A 14,310-nucleotide genomic window follows, 5' to 3' on the forward strand; every position below is an offset into this window, starting at 1 on the left:
CACAGGATTATGCAATTAGAAGGATATGCAGCAAAAGTGATACAGTTACATCTAGATAGTTATATCAGAGGTAATTTCTTTCTTTCTCAAACATTTTTTCTTTCTTTCTTTTCTTCTTCTTTTTTAAACGATTTTATTTATTTGACAGAGATCACAAGTAGGCAGAGAGGCAGGCAGAGAGAGAGGGGGAAGCAGGCTTCCTGCTGAGTAGAGAGCCCAATGCAGGGCTCAATTCCAGGACCCTGGGATCATGACCTGAGCTGAAGGCAGAGGCTTTAACCCACTGAGCCACCCAGGCACCCCAAACATTTTTTCTTTCAAAAATGCATACAAAATTCACAAATACTAAAATTAATAAAAGTTTTCAAAACCAAAAAACAGATTATTGTATAAATAGTGTTCATAAAACTGGGTGTTTGGGGGGAGAAATCAAGTTAAAACCTCTCCTCAAATCAAAAATATTCTGGTAGTCCCTTAAGTTGCTACTTGGAAAATGTGGCATTATAATAAAGAGACATTATATACACATACGTTTGTAATGCTTTACACATTCTAAAGCACTACACAAAGTTATCATCACTATTATAATCATCACTGTTTTCTACCACCCAGACATTAAAGCCAAATTTCCAGGGTATTTGAATGTACTTCTTCATACATCACCAATAGTGTGATGAAACTCAGACCAGGTGATTCATGCAGTATATATTTGGGGATTAAAGTAAGAGCATCAGGTTAACCAGGAGGAGAACCCTACATTAAATCGATTAATCCATATTGTTTTAGACAACAGCTGAGAACTATACTAATGATCAGATGCTTTTGCTGCCACTCACTCAGACATCTGCATAAAAGAAAAGTCAACATTCTACAAATCACATTTACATCTCAGAAAATTGGTGAAACAACTTTAAGGATACTCAATTTATTTAAGTGCCTTTGCAAAGAAATTGAGAATTTGTGAGGGAATGTCATGGTCCATTCAATATCAGATTCTATGAACAAAATAATAGATTAGCAAATTTTTTTATTAGTGATCTTGGATCCATCCACCCAACTGCAAATCTTACAGTGATTTTGTATCATCAGCCTAGTACTGAATTTGTGTGGTTCCTTCTGGATCATACTAATTTCATACACATATGTGAAAGTTGTTTTTCATTCTTTTCATTTTTTGGGACTGTATTTACTGGCTACCTAAATTATGTGCAAGGCACTGTGATATGGCTGGGGATTAAAAAAAAAATTTACAAAGCTCTACTGGTCCCTCAAGAAGTTTTTCTGACATAAAAAGATACACCAACAAGTAGAGACAGCTTTGAGAGTTCAGAATGAGCCCTGAATAAAGTGTGTTAGAGAAACTGGAGAACGTCTCTCAGGGGGTGTGGGATTTGATCCCGGCCAAGACAGAAAGGTAGGACTTAAGTTCACTTTTAAAGAGTTGTGGTTTATTTAATGGAATGGCAATGATGAGCTTTGTCATGGAAAGATGACTGTGCAGAAAGACACGGAAGGGTCTAAGATTAATTCCTAAAACAAGATAAATAGTCCCCTTCTGTGTCTCTCTTTTTTTTTTTTTTTTTTTTTTTTTTTTTTTGAGTACGGTCATCTTTGAAATTCCGTTATTTCATACATTGTGCATACAGGATATCTAAAATCGGTCTGACTCCACATTTGACTGTTGCGTACAGTTTAAGCCTATATTGAACCTATACAGCCATGGTGACTCATGACCAAGCAGCTTTAGTTATTGTTTTAGTTATGGTTTTAATTCCCTGCTAATTATTCTAACAACTATATAATCCATGCACACAGCCCTATTTGACCAAGGTACTGATGATTTTTTGGTCTCAGTTTGACTTTCCCTGGTGTTTCTACAGTAAGAAGTTTCATGGGATGCAAGCACTCTTAATTTTATGCTCAACACAGACTAAAGAACACTTTGGTCAAAGGAGTTCACAATTTTGTGCCAAGTTTAAACTGAGCATCTAAGTAACATAAATAATTGCAAACAGTATATTGTGTGTGTGTACACCATGAGAAAATCATAGACCTAACTAAAACCAAGATTCTTAGCCAGTCTGACTCCTAAGCTAATGTTCTTTCCACTGTCTTATAGTCCCTCTAAAAGTCATTTTTCTTTATTTTTAAACAAGTAACACTTTAACAAATATATTAGGTTAGTTTATAAATTACAAGATATTATCTTCATTAGCGGTCGTGAGCAAAAACAAATTATTGTTACCCAAAGAACTTATCTGTTTTATATTATTGGTGGGAATGGGAAACAAGCGAATGCATTTATATTTAGAGCACGTTTACTTTGTTATAATGCCCCCATGACAAAAGTGTGACTTTCATATCTAGGTTAAGCTGATGGCTGCCACTACACATGACAAGTGCCTGTGGCTTGTGAGACCCTGTGCTTTTGCTTTATTTCCCAGTTGTTAAAATATGTTTAAATCACTTACAGAAAAATTTTAATAAAAAGGAAAATTGAAGGAATATCCTTGAGATAGAAATTAAAACTATGATGCTATTTGTATCTCTAGACAATAGGATTTGTGTTACTGATACCAGGGATAATGAAATTCCTCTGCACTTTGGATAGCTTGAGATTTATCTTCCTCCTCTCAACTCAGGCTTAATAATATCTTGTCTTCTTAGAAAGAAAAATGCCATTAAGTTAGTACATGTTCTTATTGTCTGTGACCTCTGGATCAATCCCACTCTATTATGACTAAGACATAAATCAAACATTTCAATTTGGTTTTTAGACTGGCAAGCACCGATGTAATATAATTCTTTTTAGAAAGAGGGAAATAATTTGAGAAAATGTCAAGGTGCTGCTTTAAAATGCCACCATGTCATGTTTTTCTTTTAATCCTAATTTCCATTAGTGTGAAAAATGGATGGCAAAGAGAGGGAGGCAGGATAAGTAATCAGTATCAGATCACTGCCAATGTGAGGATAGTGCAGTCCAGGCCTGGGCAAAGGCAGGGATGGAGCACAGGGGGCTGCTGGCCTACTGTTGGGCTACCAGCAAGGGTCTCTGTCAAGGCAGGCAGAAGACAAACGGTAAAACACCACTAGGGGAGGTGTCAAGCATGGCAGACAGGTACAGGAAGAGGTGAAAATCTCTTCTGCCATCTACAGGTCGGATAAAATTTCACTGCCTTCACTCTTTTATGTGGTTCTCCTGTGGGCAGAGAGACTTCATTGCTCTGGGCTCCCTGCAGTTGACAACACACTGCCTTTTCTGAGGAAACAACCAGAGGGAGCACAGGGAGCCGAGTAAACAAAAGGTGAGACAGAGCTCAAGATCTTCCATAGACCTTGGCAGCCCTTGGGGGCACCAGCCTGTGCCTGCCTCTCAGCGATTCTGGGAGGCAAATTATGTTGTGGAGTCCATAGTCTCTCATTATTCACCTCCCCTTCCAATTTCCCCCAACTCCCTTCTCCTAACTCCCCATGTCCTCCACGCTATTTGTTATGCTCCACAAATAAGTGAAACCATATGAAAATTGACTCTCTTTTCTTGACTTATTTCACTCAGCATAATCTCTTCCAGTCCCATCTATGTTGCCACAAAAGTTGGGTATTCATCCTTTCTGATGGAGGCATAATACTCCATAGTGTATATGGACCACATCTTCCTTATCCATTCGTCCGTTGAAGGGCATCTTGGTTCTTTTCACAGTTTGGCGACCGTGGCCGTTGCTGCTATAAACATTGGGGTACAGATGGCCCTTCTTTTCACTACATCTGTATCTTTGGGGTAAATACCCGGTAGTGCAATGGCAGGGTCATAGGAAAGCTCTCTTTTTAATTTCTTGAGGAATCTCCACACTGTTCTCCAAAGTGGCTGCACCAACTTGCATTCCCACCAATAGTGTAAGAGGATTCCACTTTCTCCACATCCTCTCCAACACACGTTGTTTCAGGTCTTGCTAATTTTGGCCATTCTAAGTGGTGTAAGGTGGTATCTCAGTGTGGTTTTAATTTGGATCTCCCCAATGGCCAGTGATGATGAACATTTTTTCATGTGTCTGATAGCCATTTGTATGTCTTCATTAGAGAAGTGTCTGTTCATATCTTATGCCCATTTTTTTTTATATGATTATCTGTTTTGTGTGTGTTGAGTTTGAGGAGTTCTTTATAGATCCTGGATATCAACCTTTTGTCTGTACTGTCATTTGCAAATATCTTCTCCCATTCCATGGGTTGCCTCTTTGTTTTGTTGTTTCCTTTGCTGTGCAGAAGCTTTTGATCTTGATGAAGTCCCAAAAGTTCATTTTCGCTTTTGTTTCCTTTGCCTTTGGAGACATATCTTGAAAGAAGTTGCTGTGGCTGATATCGAAGAGGTTACTGCCTACGTTCTCCTCTAGGATTCTATGGATTCCTGTCTCACATTGAGGTTTTTTATCCATTTTGAGTTTCTCTTTGTGTACAGTGTAAGAGAATGGTCGAGTTTCATTCTTCTACATATAGCTACCCAGTTTTCCCAGCACCATTTATTGAAGAGACTGTCTTTTTTCCACTGTATATTTTTTCCTGTTTTGTCGAAGATTATTTGCCCATAGAGTTGAGGGTCCATATCTGGGCTCTCTACTCTGTTTCGCTGGTCTATGTGTCTGTTTTTATGCCAGTACCATGCTGTCTTAGTGATCACAGCTTTGTAGTAAAGCTTGAAATCAGGTAATGTGATGCCCCCAGTTTTATTTTTGTTTTTCAACATTTCCTTAATGATTCGGGGTCTCTTCTGATTCCGTACAAATTTTAGGATTATTTGCTCCAGCTCTTTGAAAAATACCAGTGGATTTGATCGGAATGGCATTAAAAGTATAGATTGCTCTAGGCAGTATAGACATCTTAACAATGTTTATTCTTCTGATCCAAGAGCATGGAATGGTCTTCCATCTTTTTGTGTCTTCTTTGATTTCTTTCATGAGTATTCTGTAGTTCCTCGAGTACAGTTCCTTTACCTCTCTGGTTAGGTTTATTTCCAGGTATCTTATGGTTCTTGGTGCTATAGTAAATGGAATCGACTCTCTAATTTCCCTTTCTGTATTTTCATTGTTAGTGTATAAGAAAGCCACTGATTTCTGTACATTGACTTTGTATCCTGCCACGTTGCTGAATTGCTGTATGAGTTCTAGTAGTTTGGGAGTGGAGTCTTTTGGTTTTCCATAGAAGAATCATGTCATCTGCGGAGAGAGAGTGTTTGACTTCTTCATTGCCAATTTGGATACCTTTTATTTATTTATTTTTTGTTGTCTGATTGCTGTTGCTAGGACTTTTAATACTATGTCGAACAAGAGTGGTGAGAGTGGGCATCCTTATCGTGTTCCTGATCTCAACAGGAAAGCTGCAAGCTTTTTCCCATTGAAGATGATATTTGCTGTGGGTCTTTCATAGATATATTTTAAGAAGTTCAGGAATGTTCCCTCTATCCCTATACTTTGAAGTGTTTTAATCAGGAACAGATGCTGGGTTTTGTCAAATGCTTTTTCTGCATCAATTGAGAGGACCATGTGGTTTTTCTCTCTTATTAATTTGTTCTCTCACATTGATTGATTTGTGAATGTTGAACCATCCTTGTAACCCAGGGATGAATCCCACCTGGTCATGGTGGATAATCTTTTTAATGTGCTGTTGGATCCTGTTTGCTAGGATCTTGTTGAGAATCTTAGCATCCATATTCATCAGTGATATTGGTCTGAAATTCTCCTTTTTGGTGTGGTCGTTGCCTGGTTTGGGGATCAGGGTAATGCTGGCTTCATAGAAAGAGTCTGAAACTTTTTCTTCTGCTTCAATTTTTTTTTTGTTTTTTTTTAGGTTTTATTTATTTATTTGACAGACAGAGATCACAAACAGGTAGAGAGGCAGGCAGAGAGGCAGGCAGAGAGCCCTGCTGAGCAGAGAGCCCCATGCGGGACTCGATCCCAGGACTCCGAGATCATGACCTGAGCCGAAGGCAGCGGCTTAACCCACTGAGCCACCCAGGCACCCCTTCTGCTTCAATTTTTTGAAACAGCTTCAGGAGAATAGGTGTTATTTCTTCTTTGAAAGTTTGATAGAATTCCCCAGGGAATCCGTCAGGTCCTGGGCTCTTGTTTTTTGGGAGGTTTTTGATCACTGCTTCAATCTTGTTACTAGATATTGGTCTATTCAGGTTGTCAATTTCTTCCTGGTTCAGTTTTGGGAGTTTATAGTTTTCCAGGAATGCATCCATTTCATCTAGGTTGCTTAGCTTATTGGCATACAACTGTTGATAATAACTTCTGATGATTGTTTCTACTTCCTTGGTGTTAGTTGTGATCTCTCCCTTTTCATTCATAATTTTATGAATTTGGGCTTTCTCTCTTTTCTTTTGGATTAGTGTGGCCAATGGTTTATCGATCTTATTGATTCTTTCAAAAAACCAGCTTCTAGTTTCATTGATACATTCTACTGTATCCCTGGTTTCTACCTCATTGATCTCAGCTCTAATCTTGATTATTTCCCTTCTTCTGTGTGGAGTTGGTTTGATTTGTTGTTGATTCTCCAGTTCTTTAAGGTGTAGAGACAGCTGCTGTGTTCTGGATTTTTCAATTTTTTTGAGGGAGGCTTGGATGGCTATGTATTTCCCCCTTAGAGTCACCTTTGCTGTATCCCACAGGTTTTGGACCGAAATGTCTTCATTCTCATTGGCTTCCACGAATTGTTTCAGTTCTTCTTTGATCTCCTGGTTGATCCAAGCATTCTTAAGCAAGGTGGTCTTTAGCTTCCAGGTGTTTGAGTTCCTTCGGAACTTTTCCTTGTGATTGAGCTCCAGTTTCAAAGCATTTTGATCTGAGAATATGCAGGGAATAATCTCAGTCTTTTGGTATCAGTTGAGTCCTGATTTGTGACCCAGTTTGTGGTCTATTCTGGCGAAGGTTCCATGTGCACTTGAGAAGAATGAGTATTCTGTTGCTTTAGGGTGGAATGTCCTGTATATATCTATGAGGTCCATCTGGTCCAGTGTGTCATTCAATGCTCTTGTTTCTTTATTGATTTTCTGCTTGGATGATCTATTACTGAGAGAGGCCTGTTAAGATCTCCTACTATTAATGTATTCATATCAATATGACTCCTTATTTTGAATAATAGTTTTCTTATGTAATTGGCTGCTCCCATATTGGGGGCATAGATATTTACAATTTTTAGATCATCTTGGTGGATAGTCCCTTTAAGAATTATGTAGTGTCCTTCTGTATCTGTGACTACAGTCTTTAGTTTAAAATCTAATTTATCTGATATGAGAATTGGTACCCCTGCCTTCTTTTGAGGCCCTTTGGCATGAAAGATGCTTCTCCATCCCTTCACTTTCAGTCTGGGTGTATCTTTAGGTTCAAAATGGGGTCTCTTGTAGACAACATATGGATGGGTCCTGTCGTTTTATCCAATCTGCAACCCTGTGTCATTTTATGGGTGCATTTAGGCCATTCACATTGAGAGTGATTATTGATAGATGCGTTTTTATTGACATCGTGTTAATTTTGAAGTCTTTCTTTCTGTTCAATATTTCTGTTTAATGCTATTCTTAGGATTTTTCCTCTTTTATAGAACTCCCCTTAATATTTCCTGCAGTGTCGGCTTGGCGGTTGCATACTCTTTGAAGCCTTGCCGGTCTTGGAAACTCTTTATCTCTCCATCCATTTTGAATGTCAGTCTGCTGGATAAAGTATTCTTGGTTGCATGTTCTTCTCATTTAGTGCCCTGAATATATCTTGCCAGCCCTTTCTGGCTTGCCAGGTCCCTGTGGACAAGTCTGACATTATTCTGATGGGCTGTCCTCTGTAAGTAAGGAGCCTCTTTGTCCTAGCAGCTTTCAAGAGATTGTATCTACAATTATGATTCCTCAATTTCATTATCAGGTGCCTTGATGTTTTTTTGGAATCTATAATCTTGGGTGGAGACCATTTGGCCTCTAGTACATGAACACTGGCTCCATTTGCAAGATTGGGAAAATTTTCATTAAGAACTTGTTCCACTATATCTTCTAGACTTCTTTCTTTCTCCTCCCCTTCAGGGATTCCAATAATTCTGACGTTGGAACGTTTCATGGCATCATTTATTTCCCTGATTCTGTTTTCATGGCTTCTAAGCTGTTTGTTCCAGGCTTCCTCCTGATCCTTTCTCTCTGTTTGTCCTCCAGATCACTAATTCTATCTTCTGTCTCAGTTACCCTAGCTTTTAAAGAATTTAGATTAGATTGGAACTCATCGAGAGCATTGTGAACCTCATCCCTGGTAGTTTTCAGTTCTGCCCTAACATTGTGAACATCATCCCTGGTTGCTTTCAGTTCTGCCCTAATCAATTCCGTTTGGTCATCCATGGCTTTCTCCAACCTAGCTGTTGCCTGGATAATTGTTAGCCTGAATTTTCCTTCTGACATATTGTCTATGTTGATAGCTGTTAGCTCTGTTGCAGAAGGCCCATCCTCTCTATTTTTCTTCTTTTGGGCATTCCTCCTCCTAGTCATTTTGGTGAGAGATGACTGAACAGATGTAGCTGGATGTATCGACCGTGGTGCAGTCAAGGTGCACCCTGGCATGCTTCTGAGCAATCAGGATTCCCCACCCAAGTGACAGAATAAAGAAAGGAAAAAGAAAAAAAAAGAGAGAGAGAGAGAGATAGGAGAAAGAGGGAAGATAAAAGAGAAGGTTCAGCCCAAATGGGCCCCAAGGTAAGATTTATGAAATATACAAACAAAAAGAGACAAAAAGACTGATAAAAGTATATGACAAGAGAAAAAAATATATATATAAATATAAAAGCACATAAAGGAAGAACCTTGTAAAAAAGTACCCCAAGTATAAGATTTATATACTATCAGGACAAACACAAATACACAGAAACACTGGCGGAAGAAAAAGATGGGAGAGTGGTTATATATTCTCATTGTGGGCGAGGAAGGTTGTTTTGATTCTTCCTCGATGTGTCTTGATATTTTTGTTAAAGGACTCAACTTTCCTAAGATAAAGGGGGATTAAAAATTGGTTTACCTATAGGGGTAGCATTGATTGGGGAAAGGGGACTACCTTGAAGTTTAACTCTATATGAATATTAGAAAATAAAAATAAAAAAGGAATAGACTAAACTAAACTAAAATTTAAAAAAATTATAAAAAATAGAAATGCAAAAGAAAAACACAGGTGTATGTATCAAAAAGTTCAGGTTAGAAGGTTATTATGGAATTTGATGTACTGGACATCTCACTGTGATGGTAAATAGGTTAAAAAATTATGTATATATATAAAAAATGAACCAGAATAGTGGGAACGAGTTAAAAATAAAAGTTGTCCTATGAAGTAGTGGTGGTTGTTCTCTTGTAGTCTTTTTTTTCTCCTGGTTGGTTTTCTGGGGGAGGGGCCTGCCACGTGGGTTTTCAGTCAATGATGTTCCCTGAGTTAAGTCCTCCCGCGGCCCTCAAGGGGGTGGGCTCTGAGGAAACCATTTTTTTTCAGGCTTTTGTTCTCTGGAGGTTTTTATGTTTGTTCACTTTTATTTTCTCTCGCCTGGACTGCTTTTGATGGTTTTTGTAGGTTTAGAGGAAAGCAAACTGCAGCCTGACCTCCTCTCAGAGAGAAGCCTCAGTCTGGTCCCCTGTGCGTGCTGCAGAGCCCATACAAATTTCCCCCTTGGCCACTGGCAGAGCAGGTTCCAAGTTGCGGTTCCTGGGGACACAGGATCTTCTGCTTTTACCCAAAACCACGGCAGCAGCAGCTGTCTGGGCAGCTCCAGACTGCCAGAGAGGTTCCAAGCAGTGATCGCACACTGAGATTTTCCTGTTGGCCTGGGCTGGGAGTGCCTGGTCTTTCCTGGTCCGAGAGCACCAGGCTGGTGCCTGCGTCCACCTCTCTCAGGGTAGGGTTTGGGGTGTGCGCATCTCAGGCTCTGTTAGCATGGCGCGGCATTCTGTGTCTGGTAAGGCTCCCAGCCCCTCACAGGAGCCGGACCCCATGCATTCTTGGGCGTGCTGGCGGCTCAGGGACCAAGACCTGGTTTCTCCGCCGCACTCTCTCAGGCTCAGCACCAGGGGAGGCTGTCCTGGGTCCCGGGACAGGGACAATAAAGAAATAGGAGCTTTGAATGACACATTGGACCAGAAGGACCTCATAGATATATACAGAACATTCTACCCTAAAACAACAAATACTCATTCTTCTTGAGTGCACATGGAACTTTCTCCAGAATAGATCACATACTGGGTCACAAATCAGGACTCAGCTGACACCAAAAGACTGAAATTATTCTCTGCATATTCTCAGACCACAATGCTTTGAAACTGGAACTCGACCACAATGCTTTGAAGCTTGGACTCAACCACAAGAAAAAGTTTGGAAGGAATACAAATAGTTGGAAGCTAAAGGCCATCCTGCTCAAGAGCATTTGGATCAACCAGGAAATCAAAGAGGAACTTGAACAATTCATGGAAACCAGTGAGAATGAAGACACATCAGTCCACACCTATGGGATATGGCAAAGGTGATCCTAAGGGGGAAATACATAGCTATCCAAGCCTCATTCAAAAAAATTGAAAAATCTTGAATACACCAATTCTCTTTACACCTTAAAGAACTGGAAAATCAACAACAAATTAAGCCAAACCCACACATAAGAAGGGAAATAATTAGTATTAGAGCAGAGATCAATGAGTTATAGAGATATAGTAGAACACATCAACAAACCTAGAAGCTGGTTCTTTGAAAGAATCAATAAGATTGATAAGCTACTGGCCAAATTAATCGAAAAGAAATGAGAGAGGACTCAAATTAATAAAATTATAAATGAAAGGGGGGAGACCACGACTAACATCAAGGAAATAGAAACAATCATCAGAAATTATTATCAACAGTTATATGCCAATATGCTAAGCGACCTAGAAGAAATGGATGCATTCCTGGAAACCTATAAACTTCCAAAACTGAAACAGGAAGAAATTGACAACCTGCATAAACCAATATCTAGTAACAAGATTGAAGCAGTGATCAAAAACCTCCCCAAAAAACCAAAAGTCCAGGACTTGATGGATTCTGTCGGGAATTCTACCAAACATTCAAAGAAGAAATAATACCTATTCTCCTGAAGCTGTTTCAAAATTAGAAACAGATGGAAAACTTCCAGACTCTTTTCTATGAAGCCAGCATTATCTGGATCCCCAAACCAGGCAAACATCCCATCAAAAAGGAGAATTTCAGACGAATATCCCAGATGAATATGGATGCCAAGATTCTCAACAAGATCCTAGTTAATAGGGTCCAACAGTACATTAAAAAGATTAACCACCATGACCAGGTGGGTTTTATCCCTGGGATGCAAGGGTGGTTCAACATTCACAAATCAATCAATGTGATAGAACAAATCAATAAGAGAGAAGAACTACATGGTCCTCTCAATTAATTCAGAAAATGCATTTGATAAAATACAGCATCCATTCCTGACTAAAACTCTTCAATGTATAGGGATAGAGAGAAGAGTCCTCAACTTCATAAAATCTATGAAAAGTCCACAGCGAATATCATTCTCAATGGGGAAAAGCTGACAGCCTTCCCTTTGAGAACAGAAACATGACAAGGATGCCCACTCTTGCCACTGTTGTTCAACATAGTACTAGAAGTCCTAGCAACAGCAATCAGACAACACAAAGAAATAAAAGGTATTCAAATTGGCAAAGAAGAAGTCAAACTCTCTCTCTTCACAGATAATATGATTCTTTACAAGAAAAACCCAAAAGACTCCACCCCCAAACTACCAGAACTCATATAGCAATTCAGTAATGTGCAGAAATACAAAATAAATGCACAGAAATCAGTTGCTTTCTTATATACTAACAATGAAAATATAAAAAGGGAAATGAGAGAATCAATTCCATTTACTATAGCACCAAGAACCGTAAGATACCTTGGAATAAAACTAACCAAAAAGTTAATGGGTATGTACTCAAAGAACTACAGAATGCTCATGAAAGAAATTGAAGAAGACAGGAAAAGATGGAAAAGCATTCCCTGCTCAGGGATTGGAAGAATAAACATTGTTAAAATGTCTGTATTGCCCAGAGCAATCTATACTTTCAATGCCATCCTGATGAAAATTCCACTGGCATTTTTCAAAGTTCTGGAACAAACAATCTTAAACTTTGTATGGAACCAGAAGAGACACTGCATTGCTAAGGAAATGTTGAAAAAGAAAAACAAAACTGGGGCATCATGTTGCCTGATTTCAAGTTTACTACAAAGCTGTGATCACCAAGACATAATGGTACTGGCACAAAAAAAGACACATAGACCAGTGGAACAGAGTAGAGAGTCCAGATATGGACTGGCAACTCCAGGATCAAATAATCTTCAACAAAGCAAGAAAAAATATCCAGTAGAAAAAAAGACAGTCTCTTCAATAAATGGTACTGGGAAAATTGGACAGCTATGCAAAGAAGACTGAAACTGGACCATTCACTTACACCATACACAAAGATAAACTCGAATTGGCCCTATGCCCCCAGTGTTCATAAGAGCAATATCCACAATAGCCAAACTGCGGAAAGAGCAAAGATGCCCTTCAACAGATGAATGGATAAAGAAGATATGGTCCAGATATACAATGGGATATTCTGTCTTCATCAGAAAGGACGAATACCCAAATTAGTATCAACATGGACAAGACTGGAAGAGCTTATCCTGAGTGAAATAAATCAAGCAGAGAAAGTCAATTATCATATGGTTTCATTTACTTGTGGAGCATAAGGAATAACATGGAGGACATTAGGAGAATGAAAGAAAAAGTGAATTGGGGGAATTGGAGGGGGAGATGAACCATGAGAGACTGTGGGCTCTGAGAAACAAACTGAAGGTTTTGGAGGGGAGGGGAGTGGGGGGATGAATGACCCAGCCTGGTGGTGAGCCTGGTGGGTATTAAGAAGGGCACATATTTTATGGAGCACTGGGTGTGGTACATAAACAATGAATCTTGGAACTCTGCAAAAATAAAATGAAATAAAATAAAATAAAATAAAATAAAATAAAATAAAATAAATATATTATGTATTTATAGCACTTAAATATGGTTTATAATAACAATTCACAGTATGTGTTTATATTAAATATATTAAATAACACATTTTAAGCTATATTTTGCTGGGATTGTTAATTTACCTCTTTGAATATGGGAAAATATAAATATTTATGTCAACAAAATAGATAATGTGTCTGCTGGCTGTAGAACAATGGCAGGAAAGAAATACTTGCATAGAAAGTGAAGGAGACAAATCAAAGGAAGGCATTTGAGACTGACTGCTACAACTACTGTTCTTGGAATGAGCCTGTGCCTGTATCACACCTTCAAGATGCATGTAGGGAACAGACTGACCTACCTGTGATGTTCACTGTAGTATTTTTCTCACTTTGGTATAGTATCTAGCAAAATTAAGACACTTTTATATTAAACACATATTTTTTGAAAAAGCATACAATATATTATTAGAGCACATACAATTATCCAGCTATCTTGAAAACATGAGGATGTCTAAAATAGACTATGAATTCCTTAGGACAACGAGTATTTTATCTACTCAAAGCTTTTGTTAAATATTGAGTGTGGACATGAATTTATTTTATATTAAAATGAAACTTAAAAAATGAGAAAGTAGCATCTGGATGATTAGTATTTGTAGATTAATAGCATTAAGAAAACCAACATGATTTGTAGAATTTTATAAATTAATGGATTAAATAATCATTATGCGATTTTGATTCAGTCAACCACAAACTCAAGATTGTTATAATTTTCCCACAAGTAGATAAAAAATCGAAATAGGAAATAAAAAAAACCCAACACCCTACAGTTCACAGTGAAATTAAGAAAGAGTAAATGTATGAACATTTTGCTACTGAGAATTCTGATCCAGAAAGAAAACAAACATTAATTCCATTAAAGGAGGCTTCTACCAATACAATACGGTTAAGTGATAGACCAAACAGAACAAGAACATGCTTACCAGGAAAGGAAACTACTTACTGGGGAAAACCACATCACTTTAAGAATCCAAATTGTAAGAGCAAAATTCACGAGGAGGATGATGAGTAAAAGAAGAACAAATAAGTAGAGACAACGCTTTCTCCAGCCATAAATGCCAATTTTGTAGACACACTGGTTCTCTGGCCTCTGTATGTGGGTGCCTTCTGTGGTTGTAGTGTACTGTTCACGGACCATCTGCCACGGGGTAGGGGGAGGGTGGGAGAAGGGGCAGGGAACGGGTGAGGTAGAGAGGGAGGGTCAGAGAGACAC

The 14,310-nt window shown here is 38.6% G+C and overlaps 1 protein-coding gene across 2 annotated transcripts in view; it reads right to left on the reverse strand.

Moving 5' to 3' along the window:
- The window catches only part of LOC111159921 (sarcoglycan gamma), a 142,273-nt gene that overhangs the window by 80,180 nt on the left and 47,783 nt on the right, over positions 1 to 14,310 (reverse strand). For both annotated transcript variants that reach the window (XM_022522603.1, XM_022522602.1), the window contains exon 2: positions 14,041 to 14,235. In XM_022522603.1, the coding sequence (XP_022378311.1) occupies positions 14,041 to 14,235 (195 nt within the window). The remainder of the gene's footprint in view (positions 1 to 14,040; positions 14,236 to 14,310) is intronic.

The sequence above is a fragment of the Enhydra lutris genome, unplaced genomic scaffold (genome assembly GCF_002288905.1).
Source record: "Enhydra lutris kenyoni isolate GAN:26980312 unplaced genomic scaffold, ASM228890v2 scaffoldscaffold71, whole genome shotgun sequence".
NCBI lineage: Eukaryota > Metazoa > Chordata > Mammalia > Carnivora > Mustelidae > Enhydra > Enhydra lutris.